At 39.3% G+C, this 23698-nt stretch overlaps 1 protein-coding gene across 1 annotated transcript in view; it reads right to left on the bottom strand.

Annotated features, from left to right (window-relative positions):
* Positions 1–23698, bottom strand: part of PIG-T (phosphatidylinositol glycan anchor biosynthesis class T) — a 132902-nt gene that overhangs the window by 25198 nt on the left and 84006 nt on the right. The window contains exons 7-8 of the mRNA XM_090382883.1: positions 10134–10338; positions 5050–5205 (exon numbers count right to left, since the gene is read on the bottom strand). Coding sequence (XP_090239009.1) covers positions 5050–5205; positions 10134–10338 — 361 coding nt within the window. The remainder of the gene's footprint in view (positions 1–5049; positions 5206–10133; positions 10339–23698) is intronic.

The following is a 23698-nucleotide window of genomic DNA, read 5'->3' on the forward strand; positions in this document are numbered from 1 at the left end:
TGGACTGCCTTGGGGGTCGATTCCGAGAAAACCCTCTTGTTTTGTTGGTGGGTCTTCTGAAAGGAGTGTGTCCTGGTCCTCTGTGATCTTTGAATTTTCTTTTTCTGATGTGGTTGGTGTGGGAAGCATCTCAGGCTGTTTGATGGTTTCTTCTGTATCCGCATTGTTTCTAACAGTCAGCTTGCTTTGTGGATCTGGCCTGACCCTGGTTGGTGCCACCTGAATTTCGGTATTACTTTCAGTGGAGATAGAGATATGCAGGCAGATTTTCCTGATGCCATCTTCATGGCAGAAGAAACACTGAGAGGAAATGGAGGTATAAAAAGTGTAAGTGATTCCGCTTAAATTGGCATTGATGAGTTTTGGGATGTTTGCTGCATCATTGTTGGCAAAGTGCATAAGTGCTTGCCTGCGGAAGCTTTTTATATGCAAAAATCCCGGTTTCGTGGTTGCTGCAGAGAGTGTGCGTATTTTCCTGATAACAGATCCTTATTTGGATAAAATTTCTCTCAGAAATTGATAAGGAATTTCAGGTGGGAAGTTTGATATTGTAACTTTCGTTGGTGATAGGGCAATTGACATCCCTTCCAAGTGATGAAGACTGATGTCTATTCCGTTTTGCAGGATAGTTTGCAGGTGTATTTCAGCCACGAGGGGTGGCTGAAATACACCTGCACAGTTCCCACCACACGAGAGGTATGAGTAATATTTTTCGGTGGTACTTTCTCTGTGGTTGCTGTAAAGTACTGCTCTAAAGGGGTGTTTTCCTTGCTAGCAAAGATTACTATTCCATTTTCCCAGGAAGTAATAGAGGTTGCTTCATTTGTTGGAGTGTTGTTCGACCGCATATGTACTATTGTTGATTGCAAGAGAGGGATTTTCACTGGTGGCAAGCATAATCCATTAGATACGGCATTAGCATAAGTATTAACAGTTACCAACCTTTTGGACCTTGAGGTATTCACCTGTTGTCGCAGGGTGTGGCTTCCAGTGTCAGGGTCACTGCTGGCAGTAGCTGTAGGTTCCGTTGCTGTAGTTGTTTGACCTTCACTGGCCATAGTTGGAGGCAATTGATGGGGTGGGTGCAGGAGGTTGGACTAAGCCATTATTGGAATATCCAGCCTTCCATGGCTAAGGTTAAAAAATTAAAATCAAACCTAACTCAAACTCGGCTAAATCTACACAAACAAAATTATTACTAATCCGAAAGCTCTTCTGAAGAGGAATCGAACAATATGTCTTGGCTGGGGTTCTCACAGACAAATGTCGAAAAGGGGAAAAAAGGCAGGAGCTCAAAAGCACGCGTCCAACGCAAAAAGAATCACAGATAGATATTTTTTATTTTTTCCAAGTACTATCATTTACTGATGAAGCACCTCTTAAAGAGGAGATATCTTATTTACATGGCGTTGCCAGCTTGGTGTAGACACACATCTATTCTACAACTATCTTTCCTCAATTTGAAACTGTGCCCCGCAGGTTCTTAGTCTGAGCAAGACGAAGAATCCAATCAGCATTCAGCTTGCTCAACCCACTCAAGGCCTTATACACCTCAATCAGATCACCTCGCAGAGACTTCAATATCACAAGTGAACCAAGCAGTTAGATATTGTTGGGGGGGGGGAGAGAGAGAGAGAGAGAGAGAGAGAGATGTTATTTCGGTATTTCTTTTTTGTTGTTTTCTTCAGTACTAGGATATTCTGATTTAATATCATACCAACAATTATTATCACTTATTGTAACTTATCCTAACCAATTTAACTAATTCACTCCTACAAGATACGTGTCAGAGTTAGCATTAGTAGAGGCATACGATGCAAGAAGGCAAGCTTATGCAGCATCTGCCAAAAAAAAAAAACTTCCCATTTCACCCCCCATTCGTTCCAAATGCCTATCCAGCTCAGCCTTAAATTTATTTAGGCTATTAGCTTCCACAACAAAAGATGGAAGCCTGTTCCACCAATCAACTACACGTTGGCTAAAGGCACATTTCTACACATCTGTTCTACAACTATCTTTCCTCAATTTGAAACTGTGCCTCCGCAGGTACTTAGTCTGAGCAAGAGGAAGAATCCCATCAGCATTCAGCTTGCTCAACTCATTCAAGGCCTTATACACCTCAATCAGATCACCTCGCAGGTGCCTACTCTCCAGGCACTGCAATTTGCAGAACTTAAGCCTTTCTTGGTAAGCGCACCCTTCCTTTTGTTCTCCTCACCAATCTTGTTGCCCTTCTTTGTACTCGTTCTAGCAACTTTACATCCTTCCAAAAATGAGGCCTCCAGACCTGTACACAGTACTCCAGGTGCGGCTTGACGACTGCCTTGTATAATGGGATAATCACCTCCCTATCCCTGCTAGCAAAATTCCTATATATCATTGACAAGACTCCATGACCTGCCCTGGCAGCCCATCTGAACTGCTCAGCAAACTTCATATTTGACTGCACAATTACCCCCAAGGTCTTTTTCACTTTCCACTTCCCTGAGTGTACTACCACACAGTTGGTAAGTTTCTCTTCGGTTATTGCTATCAATATGCAGTACTTTGCATTTGTAAATGTTAAATTTTCAGTTGCCACTTCTCAGCCCATCTTCCCAACTTATCTAGATCCAGTTGGAGTAGCATACTGTCGTTAACAACCCTGCCAACTTTTGTATCATCTGCAAACTTGGACATTAAGTCTGATATACCTTCACCAATATCATTGATAAATAGACAAAACAACAATGGGCCCAACACCGAACCCTGGTAACTCCACTAATAACATTTGTCCACGAAGAGCAGTGTCCATTGATTACCACTCTCTGTCGTTTCCCACTCAACCATCCCTTTACCCATTGTAGCAACTTACCCTTAATGCCATACCTCTCCAATTTGTACAGCAATCTTCCACGTGCAACAGTATCAAAGGCTTTCCCCAAATCCAAGTATATGATATCGAAATTATTTTTGGAATTCAGTTCCTTTGTGACCACATCATAGTATCCAATCAAATTGGTCAGACAAGACCTCCCTTTAACAAACCCATGCTGTGTCTTAACTATTACTGCAGTCTTGTCTAGATGATCCTGCAATGCTTCTTTAACCAGTGATTCCATTATTTTCCCTGGAACAAGTTAAACTAACAGGTCTGTTACTTGCGTCACCTTTTGAACACCCTTTGTGAATTGGTGACACATTTGCACACCTCCAGTCCATGGGGACCTCCCCTGAGTCCAAGGAAGCTCTCATAATTATGGCTAAGGGTTTGTTTACTTCCTTTGCTGTCTCTGATATAACTGGATAGATCCCATCTACCCCACGTGCCTTCCTTATTATTAACTTCAACAATTTCTCCTCCTCTTTGCTCTCAGTTATTACAAAATCACTTAGCTCCCTGTTAGCGTTTGATAAACTTCTGGCACTCCCCTCATTGAATGACTCCTCATGTGTGAATGTAGATGCAAAATACTCATTCATTTTATCAGCTACCTGAGCATGATCATCAATAGTCAACCCATCTATGTTAAGTGGCCTAATCTGATTCATCCCTTTCCTTCTAGAGTTTACATAAGTAAAGAACTCTTTGCTGTTTTTCTTTGCATCCTTTGCCAAAGATTTCTCATAATCTGCCTTCGCCTGCCTAACCTCTGTGGTGACTTGATTACAGACTAGTTTATACCTGCCATAGGCTTCTGTGTCACTTGATACTTTATATGCATCCCAAACATTCTTCTTCCCTGCCACGAGCCTCATTAATTCATCTGATATCCATTTAGGCCTAAACCTTGAATAGTATTTCTTAGTTGAAATGAAAAGCCTAGTAGCCTCCAAAATTAAGTCCCTGAAGGCTTCCCATTTAGAATTCAAACTTGGTAACATCATCAGTTGATCCTACTGTACAGAATTTTAAAACAGTCTGAGACCTTTCTAGTCAGTTTTACTAAAGCAAAAGCCCTTCCCTTTGGCCTTAATGGTAGTTACATCTTTAAGTAATTCCCACATCAGTACATTGTGATCACTGTCACCCAGTGGTTCCTTTATCTGCAAATTCTTAATGCATGAATAATCATTGCTGATAATCAGATCAAGATTATTGCTCCCTCTGGTTGCCTCTCGAACATGTTGCTGTAGAAAACAGCCATCCAATAAATCCACAAAAGTCTTGCTAGTGTGCGAGTGACCCATCCATAAGTTCCAGTCAATCTCTGGAAAGTTAAAATCCCCCATTATAAGACGTTCTGATTTACTGGCCCTCTATTTCTCTGCACAATTGCTCATTATACTCATCAGATTCATTAGGCCTATAACAACACACCTACTCTCATTTTTCCTTTCCCAGTGCTTATTTCACACCAAACAGACTCAACACCGCATTGTCTACCAACATAAATTGGATGCACTTCCTTAGATTTTATGTGTTTCTTAACTAACAGCATAACCCCTCCTCCTTTTCTGTCCTGTCTATCATTCCTGTACACATTGTACTCCCCGAATTCCAATTCTGCACTGCTTATATCTGTGTGACACCACGTCCTAGTAAAGAAGATGCATTTTAGCTGTAGTAGCTCTTGCGCCAAAAATTCTTAAATCAATCAATCAAACTAGTAAACAATGTTTCTCTAATGGAGCTGTCATCTTTAATATCAGTCCAAACAAACTTAAGTGGAGCACATTTAATTTCTGAATGTATTACAATTTAACAGCAAAAAAAAGTTTCAACATAAAAAAAAAAATTTACATGAATAAATAAAAGAAACATTATAACTGTTTATAAACAAACATTGACAGGTTAATAATATAATATCAAGCTATATACATTAAGTAAGTTACATTAATCAAAATTTTAAAAAAAGTATTATGTTTTCATTACCTAATTTCTTTTCACAAACCTGTTTAGTGGTAGATATTGTGGTGCATACTAATGTGGAACAGTTATCTGTTCTACAGGGTAATTCTGTGATAAACTACAATTGATGACAACTGGTGACCTAAGAGCTATTCATAACTCAGGAGCTTAAAAATTTTCTATAACTACTAGATTTTGAAACAATTTCATTAAATTACCTGGAATAATCTTTTTCCCATCACTAAATATCTGCAGTGTATGAGAATAAAGTCTTAAAAACCATGGAACAATTTCCAAATATATAATCTTTTGAGGCTTTGACAGATGATTATTATATACATTGCAAGAAATTTCACCTCTTTCCTGTCCATAGCCTGAAAAAATAACATTAAACATGTATATTGCTCACAAAATAATAATTATGTACATAAAAAAATAGACACAAAACAATATCTGAACTGAATAGTGTACAGCATAACTCTTAAAAAAAACTTACTCATGAAAAAAGTTATTTTGAATGTGCTAGAGACCTAAAATGATAGATAAGAGGTCACTCCAAGCAAAATTTTGCATCCATTTTGTCAACAGAAAAAGCAAGAAGCTGCATTGCACAGCCTAGGATCCACTTATGGCCAATTCTGCTGTTAAGTGGATCTCCAAGCTCACTATCACAAGAAGCATCTATCAGGATGATGTAACCACCCTTTTCATGGTTTGTCACTCTTTTTAACTATTGTATCATCCCTGCTCTTCCACGTTTGCACAATATTAGTTACAAATGATGCTTCTAAAGCAGATACACTGAGAAATAACAAACCCTCTTTGAAACTCTGTACACTACCGTCTGAAATCCATAACGGGGTTACTGATATTTGTATTAGCATTAAAATGGTAGAATGAGGCAAAGGAGCAGCATCTGCTATCACAGAAAAAAAAAAAAAAAAAAAAGTCTCCCTTGATTTTCATACTCTTCTACTTCAAAATATTTATCTATTCACTTCCGAAATGTAAATAAGCTCTCTAACACTGTAAGATCAGAGATTTTATGTAGAACTTCATTTGATTTTTGACAGAAATTTTACTCCAGTGTTGGGTCAAAATAAAAATAGATTAATATTTTAAAGCATTTTTACATGCAAAATTTTAATTTTTACAAAATTTCAAAAATTCACTTCACAGCCACTGTAAACCCAGAATCCAAGCATATTCAACAAACTTACTCATGAAAAGAATAAACAGGTGAAAAAAGTAATCATGAAGGTGAGATCTGCTCTGTATGAAAGAAAAACCCGGAAATTACTCTATGAAAATGCTCCTCCTCCTCCTCATTATATAAAAAGAATTTTTGAATAGCTTTCCACACATTTTAAATGTCTTAGATGTTCTGTATTCACCTGATGTTGCAACAGATGGGAAAAATGTCTAAACAGCCAGTCATTAATTTGAAAAATCTGATGTGTAATTATCTGTAAATAGACATAAATTAAGATGTAATTATCTGTAAACAAACATAAATATTTGTTTTCAAATATTTGTAGCAGGTGTAGGATACATGAGCGAACCTGTTGAAATTAAATTTGGTCCAAATGTATAGAAAAATATTCAAAATAAGTTTTCAAGTATTCAAAAGGATTAGGGCTGCTATTCCAAATTCATTGCAATGTTTCTCATTAAAAAGAGAGAGAGAGAGAGAGAGACTAGCAGAAATGGGGAGGTGGAGGCTATGGAATCACAGCTTCCAAGAGCCAATAACAAGTGTTAACCCAACTATTCCCTCTAGGGTAACGTTCCATATTAGAAACTAACAGATATTATGTGGGGATATTATGTGGTCCCCATGGACTGGAGGTGTGCAAATGTATCTCCAATTCACAAAGGGGATCAAAGGGTGACAAGTAATTACAGACTTGTTGCTTTAACTTCTGTTCCAAGGAAATTAATGGAGGCACTGGTTAAAGAAGCATTGCAGGATCATCTAGACAAGACTGCAGTTATAGTACAGACACGGCATGGGTTTGTTAAGGGGAAGTCTTGTCTGGACAATTTGATTGGATACTATGATGTGGCCACAAAGGAACTGGATACAAAAAATAATCGTGATATTATATACTTGGATTTTAAGAAAGCTTTTGATACTGTTGCACATGGAAGACAGCTGTACAAATTGGAGTAGAATAGCACTGCTCAATGGACACTTCTCTTCGTGAACTAACGTTATTATTGAAGTACCCAGGCTTCAGTGTTGGGCCCATTGTTGTTTTCTGTATTTATTAAAGATGATATATTAGGCTTAATGTCAAGTTTGCAGAAAATACGAAGGCTGGCATGGCTGTTATTAGCACTAATGACAGTACACTACTGCAACAGGATCTAGAAAAGTTGAGTAGGTGGGCTGACAGGTGGCAACTGAAGTTTAACATTGACAAATGTAAAGTACTGCATATGAGTAGCAGTAACCCAGAGAAATGTAGCGACTGTGTGGTACTACACTCAGGGTAGTGGAAATGAAAAGACCTGGGGGTAACTGTGCAGTCAGATATGGAGTTTACTGAGCAGTGCAGACAGACTGCCACAGCAGGTCATGGATGTCTTGTCAATGATAAGGAGGTGATTATCCCTTTGTATAAAGAAATGATCAGGCCACACCTTGAGTACTGCATACAGGTCTGGAGGCCTCATTTTAGGAAGGATGCAGAGTTGCTAGAATGAGTACAGAGAAGGGCAACGAGATTGTTGAGGGAACAAAGGGGTCCGCTTACCAAGAAAGGCTTAAGTTCTGCAAATTGCAGTGTGTGGAGACTAGGCACCTGCGATGTGATCTGATTGAGGTGTATAAGGCTTTAAATGGTTTGAGCAAGCTCAATACTGAATGGATTCTGCCTCTTGTGCAGATTATGCACGTGAGGGGTCATAAATTCACTCTGAGGAAAGAGAGTTGTAGAACAGACGTGCAGAAATTTACCTATAGCCAATGGACAGTTGATTGCTGGAACAAACTTCCATCGGTCAATGTGGAAGTTGATAGCTGAAATAAATTTAAGGAAGAATAAGCAAACTTTTGGAGAGAATGGATGGGTGAAATGGGAAGGTTTCCCCCCCCCATATAGCTGATGCTGTATAAGCTTCCTTTCTTGCATCATCATATGCCTCTGCTAATGCTCATGTAGATCTATAAATGCTTTATATTTCTCTTTGCATATACAAGGGAGTTAAATCTTATTCAGGTCTGCTGTTGTATTTTTCAATCACATATAGCTAGTCCAATGGGCCTTATATATCTATGTCTAATCTCTATGTTAATTTTGTCAATAGGCAAATATTTTGTGGTTTCATCAATATATTGAAGAAAGACAGTTGAATAAACTTTTAGAGCAAATGAATGGGTGAAATGGGATTTTTTTTTTTTTTTTTTTTTTGGCTGATGCTGTAAAAGCTTGTTTTTTTTTTGTATTATATGTTGCTACTAATGCTAATGCCTTTTAGACTGACACGACCGAATATGCGATACCATTATACAAAAGGGGAGGGAGGATCAGGTACTTGAGGTAGTTAGTAGCTTCTCCCCTTTGGAAGCAGAGGGGACCCTACCATTCCTTGACGTGTTGATAATTAGGGATGGTTGTAGGCTCAAGACCAAGGTGTTTAGAAAGCCCATGTGCCGGGGTCAATATACCCATTATACCTCGGCACAAGCCAGCCAACACAAGGATAATGTTGTCAGGGCTTTAATAGATAGGGTGTGGTCCCACTGTAGCACCTCCAAGGATAAAGATAATGAAATTATTCTTGTCACGGCAGCCCTCAAGAAATGCAGCTACCCCCAGAGGGTGTTGGACAGATTTATTAGAGGAGCAGAGTCCACCCATAATGAGCCATTCACCCCTGTGAGCACTGCATACATTCCCTACTATCCAGGCCTTTCAGACCACATTGCACGAATAATTCGGGGGTGTCAGATATGCTGTGTGCAACTCCCGGGATGGAGGTTGCACACAGTGATATCCCATGTCAAAGACCCCATAACGAAAGAAGCCAACAGTGGGGTGGTATACAAAATTAAATGCCCGGCTTGTGAGGTGTGTTATGTGGGTGAGGCGGGGCGATGACTGAAAGACCGTCTGGGGGAGCATATGAATGCAATAAAGTCCGCAAATTACGGGAAGTCTGCCATGGTAGAACACTTCTGGGAGAAGCAACATAAAATTTCCATGGAGGATGCTGTCATCACAGATCATGCACAGGGGTTCTGGGACCGTAAATGGACCGGCTTGACAGTTTATGTATTGGGGCAGCTAGCAATACCATTAATAGAGAAAGGGGGTGTACGCTTACATCCCCTCTTTGAAACCGTTGTTCTTGGATGAGATGAACGGTTTCAGCTAGTGCGCTCCCGAGCCATTTCTGGTTCCGGTGCGCAAATGGGAAATTTCAACCATATTCTTGAGGAACCATGTGACGAGTGCCGTGGATCTGCTATTTAAGGATGTGCAGCACAGCAGAAGTATGCTGTTGATAAAGGAGATCGCCATCTCCGAAAGCTACAGTTGTTACGGTATTTTATCATTATATTTTATTTTATTGTAAATTAAGCCACATCAGTTTTAGCTTATATTTCCATTTTTATTCTATATACTTGTAATTTTATTTTATTTTATTGTAAATAAAGTGTATTAGTTGCAGTATTGAAATTTGTTTATTTAAATACCAGCTGGTGTGAAGTCTAATTGCTCAATATTCTTGTCTAACTTTATTGTTTTTTAGTCTGTTGCCATATATATTTTTAGTAAGCTGAAATACTCTGTGCATTGCCTGGTGCCATTGTAGGTGACATTCCTGCCATTAAACCTATTGTTTAGCCTATAAAGGTAAAGTGTTTTATAATGTAATATAAAGAAGTCTTCCATGATTTCCCTTTTCTTAGGGTTTCCTACTATAGCTATTGATATACTGCTGAACTTGTGTTTTTGAAAGTGTTTTAGTTCTATCTCACGGGTGTATTTATCTGAAGCTTTTCTTGTTTTTTTGTTGGTGGGTCTTTCTCTAAATTTCTTAATTTGTGTACATTTAATCTTAAATGCAGGTCTGTGCTAGTTTGTCCAACATATTGCATCCCACATTCCTTACAGGTAATGATATGTATGGTATTCTCATATGGCAAAAAACTGGGGAGTTATCTATTGTAGTGTTGTGCTTATTATGCATGTACAGACATGTCATATATATATATTTATTTATTTGCAACTAGAAAGTATTAGCTAGTTGCTAAAAATATATGGCTTGAAATATTTTAAACATAACCTACCTGCAATTGACCTGGTAAGATGAATAACAGGGGGTGGAATAATCCAATAAATGTGTTCTTTTTTGTAAGAAGCAGCAACATTAAGCTGATTATTCTTGGAGAACCAATCCTGCAAGTCGTAAACTGCTATTAATCTCCCTTCTCTGTCTTTTGGAGGTGATACTACTTCTGATGGTTGAGGTACAAGGGTGAACGGAATACCACTCTGCATTAAATAAATAAGCACTGTATCACAAGTGAACTTACTGTACACTAAATGTCATACAATACAAAATAATTATTAAAGTATAATTTTTTAAACACACACACGCACACCGTAAACTCCCATTATAATGCCTGAGCTTATAGTACTCTTTTCCTCTGCTCCCATAATTCATCTTGAGAAGTGGGGAGGTTCCCACTTAGAGCACCCTTTGGGCCAGTCCCTTCAAAAGGACTGTAATGTATACTATACACTGAGTTATCACTGAATTATGATCACCTACCTAATACTTCGTAGGTCCTCCTTTTGCACCCAGTACAGCACCTATCCGACGTGGCATTGATTCAACAAGATGTTGGAAGCGTTCGGAAGGTATGGCCAACTAAGCTGTGTGTAATTTGCCAAGAAATGCATCTGGCTACACCTGATTGGTGTAGCCAGATGCCTGATATGCCTTTCCATAGTGTCCCACATTTGCTCTATGGGATTGACATCAGGGGAGTTCGGAGGCCAATCAATATGCTGGAAGTCAGAACTGTGCTCCTCAAACCATTCCTGCACAAGTGCCTGATGGCTCGACGCATTGCCATCTTGGAAGACACTATCGCTATTCGGGAAAAAGGGTAACATAGCGGGGTGTACACAGTTGGCAAGCAGTTGACGATAGCGGAGACCACTGATACACTGTTCAACATGCACCAGGGGTCCAAGTTCCTGCCAGTGAAACATGCCCCACACCGTTCAACCACCTCCACCACTTTTGATACCATTCATGATGGATCAAGAGCCTCATGTTGTTGACACCAAATCCGTACATGACCATCACGGTGTGGAGTAAATAACATGACTCATCTGACCAGCACACCTTCCGGTCTTCTAACGTCCAACTTGCATACTCTTTGTACCAAGCAAGTCTTTTATGCCGATGAACCTTGGTTAGGAGAGGATGCCGCAGGGGTCATCTGCTGGTATATCCCATACGTGCAAGTGTGCGACGCATAGTCATGCCAGATATTGTTCCGGGTTGGACCATGTTGTATTGGGTAGTCAACTCTTCAATAGTGCTGCACCTGTTCACCTGTACGAGTCGTCGGACCCAGTGCTCACCTCAAACATCAACCTTTCGCTGACCTTTGCAGTTTTGCCAATGGGTCATTGTTTGACCATTTTGACGCCATTCCTGGTACACTTTAACTACGGCGGCTCTCAAACACCCCATCAGTTCAGCCATTTGGGAAATTGAGGAACCAGCTCGTCGAGCACCCACAATCTGTCCTTGATCAAAGTCCAATAAATCCTTCCTTTTACCCATCATGCTCAGAATTTTACTACCTACTGAACCACTGACGCCTTATTTATGCTACGTAGGTCGGCTAACTGCGCACTTTCGTACCTCACATGGTCATCCGGTCGCATTCAGTTTTCATAGAGGTGGTCATAATTCAGTGATCACTCAGCGTATTAATATACAGCCACAGGACTGTTTATCAGTATAGTATGTCTTAAAACACTGACAAGAAAATTAGGATTTTTCTGACTCTGAGAGAATATTCACTAGAATATTCTCTCATAGTCAGCACTACTATGGTGAATAGTTAAAATGCTATGCTTAACTCGGGTAAATTTGTTTTATTTCAAGCTTTCTTGTGCACTTCTTGAGAACTCAAAATAACTAATGTATATAAATTCTTTCTACTTTGTAATAGAATCTAGTAAGCTCTTGCAAAATATTTATTGCTTCATCTGTTTCTTGATCTTCAAGGATTGAAGAAATCTGTCAATTGATGAAATTTGTGCCCCTTGGTATTGATAAAAATGTCAAATGAGAATTTCTGCACCATAGATTTATGCATGAATTAATGAAATAAAAAAAGACTTCCTCACTAAACAAAAGAACCGAATTTTCTCTTGTTTTAGACTCTCCGTGACCCTGGAAGAAAAAGAAATGCCTATGATTAAATTAGAATCATCCTTCTGGCTTAGCATTAGCATTAGTAGAAGCATATGATGCAAGAAAGCAAGCTTATACAGCATCAGCCAAAAAAAAAAAAAACTTCCACTTCACCCCTCCGTTCGTTCGAAATACCTGTTCAGCTGAGCCTTAAATTTATTTAGGCTTCGTTCCACCAATCAACCACCCGCTGGCTAAAGTCAAACTTCCGCAAGTCTATCCTACATCTGTCTTTTCTCAATTTGAATTTATGCCCTCTCAAATGATTGTTCTGGGCAAGAGGAAGAATTCCATCAGCACTGAGCATGCTCAAACCATTCAAGGCTTTATACACCTCAATTAGATCACTTCGCAGGTGCCTAGTCTCCAGACACTGTAATCTGCAAAATTTAAACCTTTCTTCGTAAGAGCAACACTTTGTTCCATTCACTAATCTTGTTGCCCTTCTTTGTACTCATTCCAACAGCTCTACATCCTCCTTAAAATGAGGCCTCCAGACCTGTATACAGTACTCAAGGTGTGGCCTGACCATTGCCTTATACAAGGAAGTAATCACCTCCTCATCCCTGCTAGAAAAATTTTTGTATATCATTGATAAGACACCATGAGCTACTCTTCCAGCTCGTCTGCACTGCTCAGAGAACTTCATATCTGCCTGCACAATTATCCCCAGGTCTTTTTGATTCTCTACCACTGTCAGCGTAGTACCACAGAGTTTATACGTTGCTCTGGGCTTGCTGTTTCCCATATGTAGTACTTTACGTTTGTCAATGTTCAACTTCATTTGCCACCTCTCAGCCCATCTGCTCAACCTTTCCAGATCATGTTGCAGCAGCATAGCATCAGTAGTGTCCTTAACAACAATGCCAACCTTTGTATCGTCTGCAAACTTGGACATTAAGCTTGATATACCATCATCAATATTATTTATAAATACAGAAAACAATAATGGATCCAACACTGAACCCTGAGGGACTCCACTAATTACATTAATCCACGATGAGCAGTGTCCATTGATTACCACTCTCTACCACACCTTTATCCATATCAGCAATTTGCCTCCAATGCCACACTGCTCCAAATTGTGCAGCAGTCTTCCATGTGCAACAGTATCAAAAGCCTTTCTAAGATCCAAGTATATAATATCAAAGTTATTCCCTGCATCCAGTTCTTTTGTGACTGCATCATAGTATCCAATCAAATTGGTTAGGCAAGACTTCCCCTTAAAAAAACCATGCTGTGTCCGAGCTATAACTGAAGTCTTGTCTAGATGATCCTGCAGTGTTTCTTTAACCAGTGCCTCCATTAATTTTCCTGGAACAGAAGTTAAACTCACAGGTCTATAATTACTTGTGTCAGCCTTTGAGCCTCCTTTGTGAATTGGGGTAACATTTGCACATCTCCAGTCCGTGGGGACCTCCCCTGAGTCCAAGGATGCTCTCATAATTATGGCTAAGGGTTTGCCTAGTTGTTTTGCTGCCTCCTTTAACATAACTGGATAGATCCCATCCACCCCAGGTGCCTTTCTTGTGTTTATCTTCAACAATTTCTCCTCCACTTTACTCTCAATTATTACAAGATCATCTAGCTCACTGCCAGTGTTTACTTCATCTATGGCATTCCCCTTCTTGAATAACTCCTCATGTGTGAATGTAGATGCAAAATATTGATTTAGTTTGTTAGCTACCCGAGCAGGATCATCAACAGTTGATCCATCGATATCAAGTGGACCAATCTGATTCATCCCCTTCCTTCTAGAGTTTACATAAGTAAAGATCTCCTTGCTGTTTTTTTTTTCATCTCTTGCCAAAGATTTCTCGTAATCTGCCTTCGCCTGCCTAACCTCCTTTGTAACTTGGTTACAGATCAACTTATATCTATCATAGGCTTCTGTGTCACATGTTAATTTATATGTATCCCATGCATTTTTCGTCTCTGCCATATGTCTCATTAGTTCATCTGACATCCATTTAGGCCTGAACCGGGAACAATATTTCTTAGTTGGTATGTAAAGCCTAGTAGCTTCCAAGATAAGTTCTTTGAATGCTTTCCATTTTGAGTTTTCTGTTGGTAACATCATCAGTTGGTCCCACTGTATAGAATTTAAATACTGTCTTAGACCATCGTCGTCACCTTTATGAAAGCAATAACCCTTCCCTTTACCCCTGATGGTAGTTACCTCCTTGAGTAAATCCCACTTCAGCACACTGTGATCACTGCCACCTAGTGGTTCCTGTATCTGCACATTCTTAATGCATGAAGAATCACTACTGATAATCAAATCAAGAGTATTACTCCCTCTAGTTGCCTCCCGAACATGCTGGTATAGAAAACAATCATCCAATAAATCCACAAAAGCCTTGCTAGTGTATGAGTGACCAACCCACAAATTCCAGTCAATATCTGGGAAATTAAAATCCCCCATTATAAGACTCTCTGATTTACTGGCCCACTCTATTTCCCTGCACAGTTTCTTATTATACTCATCAGAGTCATTAGGCCTACAGCACACTCCTACTCTCAATTTTTATCTCCCAATGCTTATGTCACACCAAACTGACTCGACACTGCACTGTCCAGCGATGTTGACTGGCTTCACTTCCTTGGATTTGATGTGTTTCTTAACTAATAGCATAACCCCCTCCTCCCTTCCTATCCTGTCTATCCTTTCTGTAGACATTGTACTCCCCAAATTCCAGTTCTGCATTCCTTATATCTGTGTGACACCAAGTCTCTGATATCCCAACAATATCTGCCTTTGATGCTTTGAGCAATACCTCAAATTCATCAAGTTTATTTACCAAACTCCTAGCATTGGTGTACACGCAAGTATACATGCACCTGTTCATTTTCTTAGCTACCCTAACATAACACAACCCATGTGTTTACTTGTACCACAATGACTCCCAGCCTTTCTGAAATACCCTGCATCTTGTTTTCCAGGCTTCTGCTCATTCCAATAGAAGCAGTACAAGAATCACTTTCACCTCTGCCAGTGGCTGCTGTTAATCTATTAGTCCTTGTATCCCCCCCCCCAAGCTAGCAGTTTTCCGACCCACCTAGCACTGCCTCGATAGCATCAGCAAATATTCTTGCACCCTTTCTATTTAAGTGTATCCCATCCCTGTAGAAGCAGTCCCTTCTATTAAGAAGTACAGACCAGGCTGAAAAAAATTCTACCTCTTGAGCCTTGCACAATCTTTCCAGGGCCGAATTGATCAACAAGGCTCTCATCATATACTCCCTCCTATCTTGTCTGGGCAGAATTGCAGACACTTTCAAATTCAACCCTAATTCACAGCTTTTTTTTTAAAGTATGCTATGTTAAGCAACTTCCAAAATGGAAGTAGAAGATTTTAAAACTGTTGGTGTAATCAATTTGCATACAATAATCTTCACATATCTAGGTGTTGACTGCAGGATATGAGGTATGTTGGACTGGAGAGCTATTTTCAGACTGTCTAAAGTTGAAACATTAAAAGAAACAAGCAAATTGCTTTATTCATGCCAGAAGAGTGAAACATGAACAGATTTTCTGTACAAGGATAATTCTTGAACAAAGGCAGTCCTAAAGAGGCCAAACTAATCAATTTGCTTGTCCTGTTTAGGACTGCTTCCACCAAAACTTTGCAATTCAGCCGTTCTTTTTCTTAAGTTTGTCAATTTGTCTTTCAAAACTTATGAACAAAGAAATGAATTTGAACATGAGTCAGTGCCACTTACTAGTGACTGCTCATTGCACTTTTCAATTTTCTGTTAATTCTGAAAAGTGTTAATATGGAGTATGAACTATAAAGTAGAATAATACAATATGAATTTAGTAATAAAAATAATTTTCTGAACAGCAGAGTCATTCTTAGAAATAAAAATAGAAAAAAAAAACAACTAATTACGTCAGTAGAATACAGAAGCAGCATAACAGCAAAAAAAATAAAAAATAAATAAATAAATAAAAAAGAAAGAAAGAAAGTGGGGTAAGGTAAACTTACCAAAGATCTCAACAGTCCTCCTTTCGTACCACTGCTCCTCTGCCAAACCCCACCGTTAAGGCACCACTCCGCCATGATACGCGTATCCTGAGCCCCCAAGGTGATGGACCCCATAAAATACCAGTCCATATTTCGTCAGGACGTCGAGCCGTTCGCTTTCGAACACGGCAACTCAGAACACCTCCAATCAGGACGGAAGTTCGTCGAACACCCGTCATCAGGGTGTACTTCCAAAATATCAGGTCCATTAGGAACAAACTAGATTCAGCAGAACAGATCTTCCTCTCCCAGGTCGCTGATGTGGTCTGCCTTGCAGAAACGTGGCTTCAACCTAATCAAGATACACTCTTCTGCTCAGCTATTGCTGGTTACAACATGCTGTCTGCATCCAGGGAGCAATCTAGAGGCGGTGGAGTAGCCATACTGTACAACACCTCCCTATTGTCATATGAGAATTCGACCTCAACTACAACTGAAGATTTCGAAGCGATTATAGTCTTGCTACGCTTCCACTCCAGCCACATTGATATCGCATCTGTGTATATTCCCCCAGGGCCTACAATTTAAATTATTGAAGATTTAGGGAAATTGGCTCTTATTGGCGTCCGTCTGCACAACGCCTTGTTTGTGGTGATTTTAACCTGCCTCCAAACCGACATCACCTCTTTATCAGGCTCTGCGAGTTCTTCGAATCCATCAACATGATACGGGTCAATGAGAACCCCACCAGGGGATTGAACCTACTGGATCTCGCTTTTGCTTCAACACCATGCACAGCTGAGGATGATCCCATCGCATTCTTCCTGTCTGATCACCAGCCCATAGTTTTGACATGGTCATTGCAGGTGCCAAACTTCAACATCCCTGACAACAAAATAGTCAAATGTTTCAGCACCTAAATACCTTAATCCTCAACTCTGTGTAGAAGCAGCATCTTGCATTCCTTGGGATGTCCTCATTGACTGCGACCTCAGCCTTGCAGTGACACTCCTGTCTGACTGGATTAAATCCGTCACCGACTATGCTGCCACCAAACGAGTAACAGTAACTCCCTGTTCCAGATCGTGGTGGACTGCTGATCTTAACAACAGCTTCAAAATGAAACAAGTCCTACATAAGAAATGGAAGCATACAAATGACAGTAAAGACAGAATCGCCTTTTCCCGTGCCAGGGCCCACTTTAATCGAAAGAAAGCTGACACAATCCAAGTGAACCTTAACCACACTCTGAGGAAAGGAAAGCCATTCTATGCTGCCCCACATGGTGGATTCAATCACATGCTTGATCCTCAAGAATGGCTCAAATACATCGCCAGATTTTCAAATACAACCACAGTCCCATCTACAGTTGTCCAGCCTGACTATGAAAACCCTTCGGATGTCCTAGGGACTATCCAGATCACGGAACAGGAGCTCATACGTGCCATCAATTCCCTTCCCACAACAGCCACTGTTGGGGAGGATGGAATTCCACAATTTATGATCAAATGCTTAAGCACATTCATCATAGGCCCTCTTCTCTCGATCTACAACAGATGCCTCGCTGAGCATTATTTCCCACCCCAGTGGAATAAATACAGAGTGTACTCCATCCCCAAAAACCAATTTGCCACAAACGTTAGCCAGTTCAGACCCATATCAGTTGCCTCTTGTCTGTTAAAAACTCTTGAAAAGGCTTTGCTACCCACAATCACTCAACAAATCCTCCAGACGAAACCACCTGAAATCCACTATGCTATCGCAGGAAAATCATCAATCACTAACTTGGCAGCCACCACAGAACGAATTCTCTCAGCATTCGAACAAAGAGCTGAGCTAGCAACCACATACCTCGACATAAGCGCAGCCTTTGATGCCGTGTCGATTCCGGCCTTGCTCCTCCTACTTAAGGAGAGTTTTCACATTCGAGGTGATATGCTGTGCTTTTTGGAATCACTTCTCAGTCACAGAATACTTATTCTCCATCGGCAGCAACATACCCTATCCTGCGACATTACTGCTGGACTACCGCAGGGTGGTGTCCTGTCTGGTGTCCTGTTCACAGCCATCATCGTGCCCATTATTGCCTCAACGAATGGTCTCCTATGCTATGCCGATGACTTCAAACTGCTGACTCCAATTAACCCTGGCGACAACCCCGCCCAGCTCATCAACAGGATCAATTCCCAACTTAAGGATCTAGAATTGTACCTGGCAAACTTCAATCTAAAAATCAACCCTCTGAAGTCTGCTCAGGTTATATTCTCCCTTAAATCCATGCCGACAGTACTCAACGTTTCACTCGCAGGGGTACGAATACCAAACGTACCCTCGCACACAGACCTTGGCGTTCTGTTCGACCAAAAGATGTCCTTTGTCAACCAGATCGACAAACTCAGTACCAGATTTTCTCGTCTACGGTGGATCTCAAAGCAGCAGCTGCTACACGTCCGACATCCTGCCACTGTTAAAAGCTTCATCACCTCCACCGTCTACCCTGCCATTCTCTATGGTGCAGAAATATGGGCCTCTGCTGCACATACAAACCTTAAGCGGGTGTACACTGCTGAGTACTGGCTACTGAAATGGGCGAATAACAAGCTTCGGCTACCTCCCGCTACCACAACTACCATGATGGCACAAGCACTCGACATCCCGAGGTTGAAGTTCCTGATCGTTGAAAAGAGGCTGGTCTTCACAGCCAAACTCATCTCAGGCCAAATATCATCTCCAAATATTTGGAATGCTTGCTCTTGGAGGATTCCACAGCCAAGCCTAAGGTCGGTACCAGCACTTGTGGCTCACCACAACAGGCTTGTACTCACCGAAAGATTTCTGCCCAAGCAGATGCTCGCTGCCCTCAACCGTGTGGACGCTGACATTGACACCATAATAAGTAAAAAGAAGGACAGACACAACTTTATCAAAGCTCTTGAAACCTGAATCACTGCCAAGTTGTATTTGTTTTTCTTTATTTGTGTTCAGCTCCTTGTTTTTATGATGTATTTGTATTTCTTTTTGCATTTGTAATCTGTATTTTGTAGCCTTTTGTATGTGTTCGCTATATTTTGTAGCCATTTGAATTTGTACTTATGTTATCTATATGTGAACCCCTGGCGCTCGTCGCTGTGATGGGATATTGTGCTGTAATTCTACTTCACAATAAAGATTTATTTATTTATTTACCATACATTACAGTTTTCAACAGAAGATTTTAATATTAAGTATTTGTACTTGTCCAAATGCCAATATTAATACCAATTTATTCAAACTATCCATGTCCACAACACCAGGTGGAAGATTATTCCAATAATTTATTACTGTTTGGCTGAATACAAATTTCTGCACATCTATGAAGTGTGGCTATTAAATAAAGAGACTTGCAATAAAATAAATATAATGAAATATTTCATACCTTACAAATTATCTCCTTCAAAATAATTGCCTTGGGCTTGCAAACACTGTTCCATACGTTTCTTCCAAGCACAGTAACATTTCTGGATGTCATCTTCTCTAAGCACTTTGGTTTTTTTTTTTTTTTTTCTCTTAATGTTTTCAATGGACTGAAAATGAGTTCCCTCAAGTACCCTCTTCAGTTTAGGGAGGAGAAAAAAGTCACAAAGTACTAGGTCTGGTGAGAAGGGTGCATGTTCACATCTAGGGATTTGTTATTTGCATGATTGTAATGGGTGGTATTTCTTGAAACTTTCAAAATGCTAATTTTCTGCAACATGTACACCACACCACTATATAGACAGTCTTTCTTATTTGAATTTATTGTTCATAACAAAATGAGGATGGACATTCAATCTCTCTTCTGTCTAAACTCAACAGCCTTTTACTGAAAGAATGTTGTTACTTTGGACATTTCCTACCGGTTAAATTAACAACTACTTTTGAAACTGCTTGTGATGAAGGTTCTTTTGATCTGTGTTTGTGTTCTTCTGATGGATGAATCTGCCACCTTCAATTAAGATGAAATTATTCACAGTTAACACTCATAAAAGCCAGAAGAACAAATTCCTCCACCAGTTCATTGATTTTGGACTGAATGAATAACTAGCACAGTAATGGTCAGCTCTGTCTACAGCACTCATATTTCTGTAATCACAGTGACTGACTTTTCTTCCTCCTTTAATTTTCCTGCTGTTACTTTAGTTTCGGTATTAAAGAAAGAATAAATAAATACTTTTGTCTTTATTATGCTTTATCCTCTTTTTGAAAACCAACAATTTTGTGTTTTTCAATTTTCTTTGTATACAGTATTCATCATTGATGGTAATAAATCTGTTAGAAAATAAATGAAATCGATTACACTTAATACTGTGAAGCAGTTTATGGAGGAGATGAAGTACAATCCTTGAGACGAAAGTCACACCTGGTCCTATGAAGCTATCAGTAGTAGGCTTTCAAAAACATGGTACATATTTTTATAGGTATATTATTTTTATAGGTATCTTTTATAGGCACATATATTAAAATAAATACACAAAGGCCCACTTTGTTGGTTTTTGAGGATAATAACATGAATGAAATTCTACCTTTGAAACCAACAACAGTTTCATCTAATGCAATATTTCTTCCTAGACTAAACTATTCATAAAACTTTTACTCAGATAGGGATGCACTTATGAAGAAAGGCTTAAGTTCTGCAAGTTGCAGCATCTGGAGACTAGGCACCTGCAAGGTGATCTGATTGAGGTCTATAAGGCCTTGAATGGTTTGAGAAGGCTCAGTGCTGACGGGATACTTCCGTTTGCTCAGACTAAGAACCTGAGGGGGCATAGATTCAAATCGAGGAAAGACAGTTTAGCCAATGGGTAGCTGATTGCTGGAACAGACTTCCATCTGTTGTTGTGGAAGTTGACAGCTTAAATAAATTTAAGGCTGAACTAAACAAACATTTGGAGTGACTGGATGGGTGAAATAGGAAGGGCTTTTTTTTTTCCAGATGATGCTGTATAAGCTTGCTTTCTTGCATCATATGCCTCGACTAATGCTAATGCTAATTATATTTTTACCACTTTTACAGTTTGAACCCAATATACTTTATACACAATTAAAATAAAGTATGCTATTGAAAAAAAAGTTATTTACAATTTAGAAATGTTGTGCAGATTATTTCCTTTGATACACATTGTCAGGAAGATTATAGAACAACATTCAGCAGTAGTCTGCCAACATACACTTGGTCCAGAAACCTTGGTATCGATTTTCCACTGAATTAATGTCTTAATGGAATTGTTCCCCTTCCCCCATCATGCCAAGGTATTTGAGAAAGAAGTCTAAATGCAAATGCAAGAAATGAGATTTCAGTGACAAATGATATCCCATTTCTTTATATGCATCATCATGCAGTTTCAGAATTACCTCTCTGTATCTGGAAGGTCTCTGGTTACCCAAAAATCTTCCATAGAGCCATTGAAAGCCTGCCATGCTTTTAGCCTCAATGCACTGAGACATTTTTCAAAGCTTTCATGCTTTGAAAGCTCTCTAAGTTCAAAGTCCCAAAAAGATCTCCTTGTTTCACTTTTGTGGCACTGATCTTCAACATTTTCTCGCTTTAGTATTGAATTCATCTTCAATTCATCTTACCATCACTTTTACAAAACTCTTCATTGGTTCCAATGATGAAACATACTGCATGATACTCATTCCTGGCTTATGTGTGTTTCAAGGTCAGTCATGTCTGATGTAATGATCTGCAGTGGAATACCTGTCTCGTAGGCATAGGGAACAGCACTATTTCATAAAGCTCCTTGCACACCCATTATGGTAGATGAATATCCTTCAAGTGAACAGAGTGGGCAATGAGAAAAGATGTTCCTGTTATGTAAGAGAACAGCTTTCAAACTTCACTGCGAGGAGTTGACAAAGACGTGTACTTGCGACAATGCCCTAAAAATTCCATCGATATTATGGAAGTAACACAACAGACCATTTACAAAGCCAAACTTTGCTTTCTTTTTTGATAATGAAACACTTGGACATTTTTCTAAATCAATCTACTTTAGTCTCAAGGCAAAAGAGTCTGACTGTATCTTTGGAGAGGGATAGCTTTCTAGTGAGACCATTCAACTCATTTTGGGTAAACAGGTTCTGGCTCCAATGTCTCTTCATCGGATATGTACTCAGGATTGGATAAAGTTTGATTTGTACTTTCATCACATTCCATTTCACCTTCTATCGAATCTAGTCCATATAAAGATGCTAGAATTGGCATACTGTTATTGTAAGGGATTGGTCTTGTCACTGAATCCAGGTTCAGATAAACAAACTTGTGCTTATTCTTTGCTAAGAAAGAATCCAGCTACATTCACATTATAAAAGTAACAATCACCACTGTGGTGTTTTGGCATCTTCTATATCATAAGTATTTCAAATGTCATCAATTTGTTTCTTTTGTTCAACCACTCATCTACTCCATTAGAACAAGCAGTACAAATAACATATGATGACCGCATCTTATTCTGGTCACTTATAGCAGTGGTCTCCAAACTTTTTTGGTCACTAACCCTTATTTTACTTAAAAGGACTAGCGGGTACCCCGGGATAAAAATTTAAATATATAAGTTTAATATATATATTTTTTAATTTGTAAATCATTTACATGGAAGGCATTATATCAAAAATCACATATAATTTTAAAAGATCACAAATAAAAAAATACAAAACAAAATTAAATTGAAGTTCAAGTACAAAATGATATGAAATCATTAATGTAACAAGTGTAGTAAATGTAATGTAATACTATTTGTTTTATTTATAAATAATTTACGTGGTATGCATTATATCTAGAATCACATATACAGCCACTCCGACTTACGTAAGGGCTGCGTTCTGCAGAACTAGCAACTATGCACACTGAATTTGATTAAATCAAAAAAGATTTAAATCAATTTTTTTTATCACGTGCACAGGAAAAAATTACAAAAATTTCAAAATTATAAAATTACAAAAAAAAAAGAGGAGACTGGCATAATGTCAGCAAGTTTTACCTTTCGAGCATTATTGCCAGAATTAACTCTCCAGCTGATAAGCATGCCGCTGCAGAAGTTGAGGGCTGTACAGATTTAGAAGGGATTTTTTCCAACACACCACAAAATTTATCTGCAGCTGCAGAATCACTGGCGACTTCACCGCATACTTTAATGTTTTGGAAACCAGCGCGATGCTTGAACCTATTAAACCACTTGTTGCTTGCCACAAACTTGGTTTGGAGTTCGCCGTACTTATTCTTAATATCTTCATAAATACTTCTTGCTTTTGCTTGAATGGCCATTGGACTCAGGGGCACTTGCTTCTGAATCTGATTTTCCATCCACATTATTAATAGCTTTTCTATCTTCGATATAGCACCTGAACATTTTTGTGATCACTGTTGATTCTTTAACATGTTCTTTTATGCACACACTGTCCTTCAAAATAGTATTCACTGTTGAAG

Source organism: Mastigoproctus giganteus, chromosome 10, assembly GCF_048544385.1.
Source record: "Mastigoproctus giganteus isolate SK-2022 chromosome 10, ASM4854438v1, whole genome shotgun sequence".
Taxonomy (NCBI): domain Eukaryota; kingdom Metazoa; phylum Arthropoda; class Arachnida; order Uropygi; family Thelyphonidae; genus Mastigoproctus; species Mastigoproctus giganteus.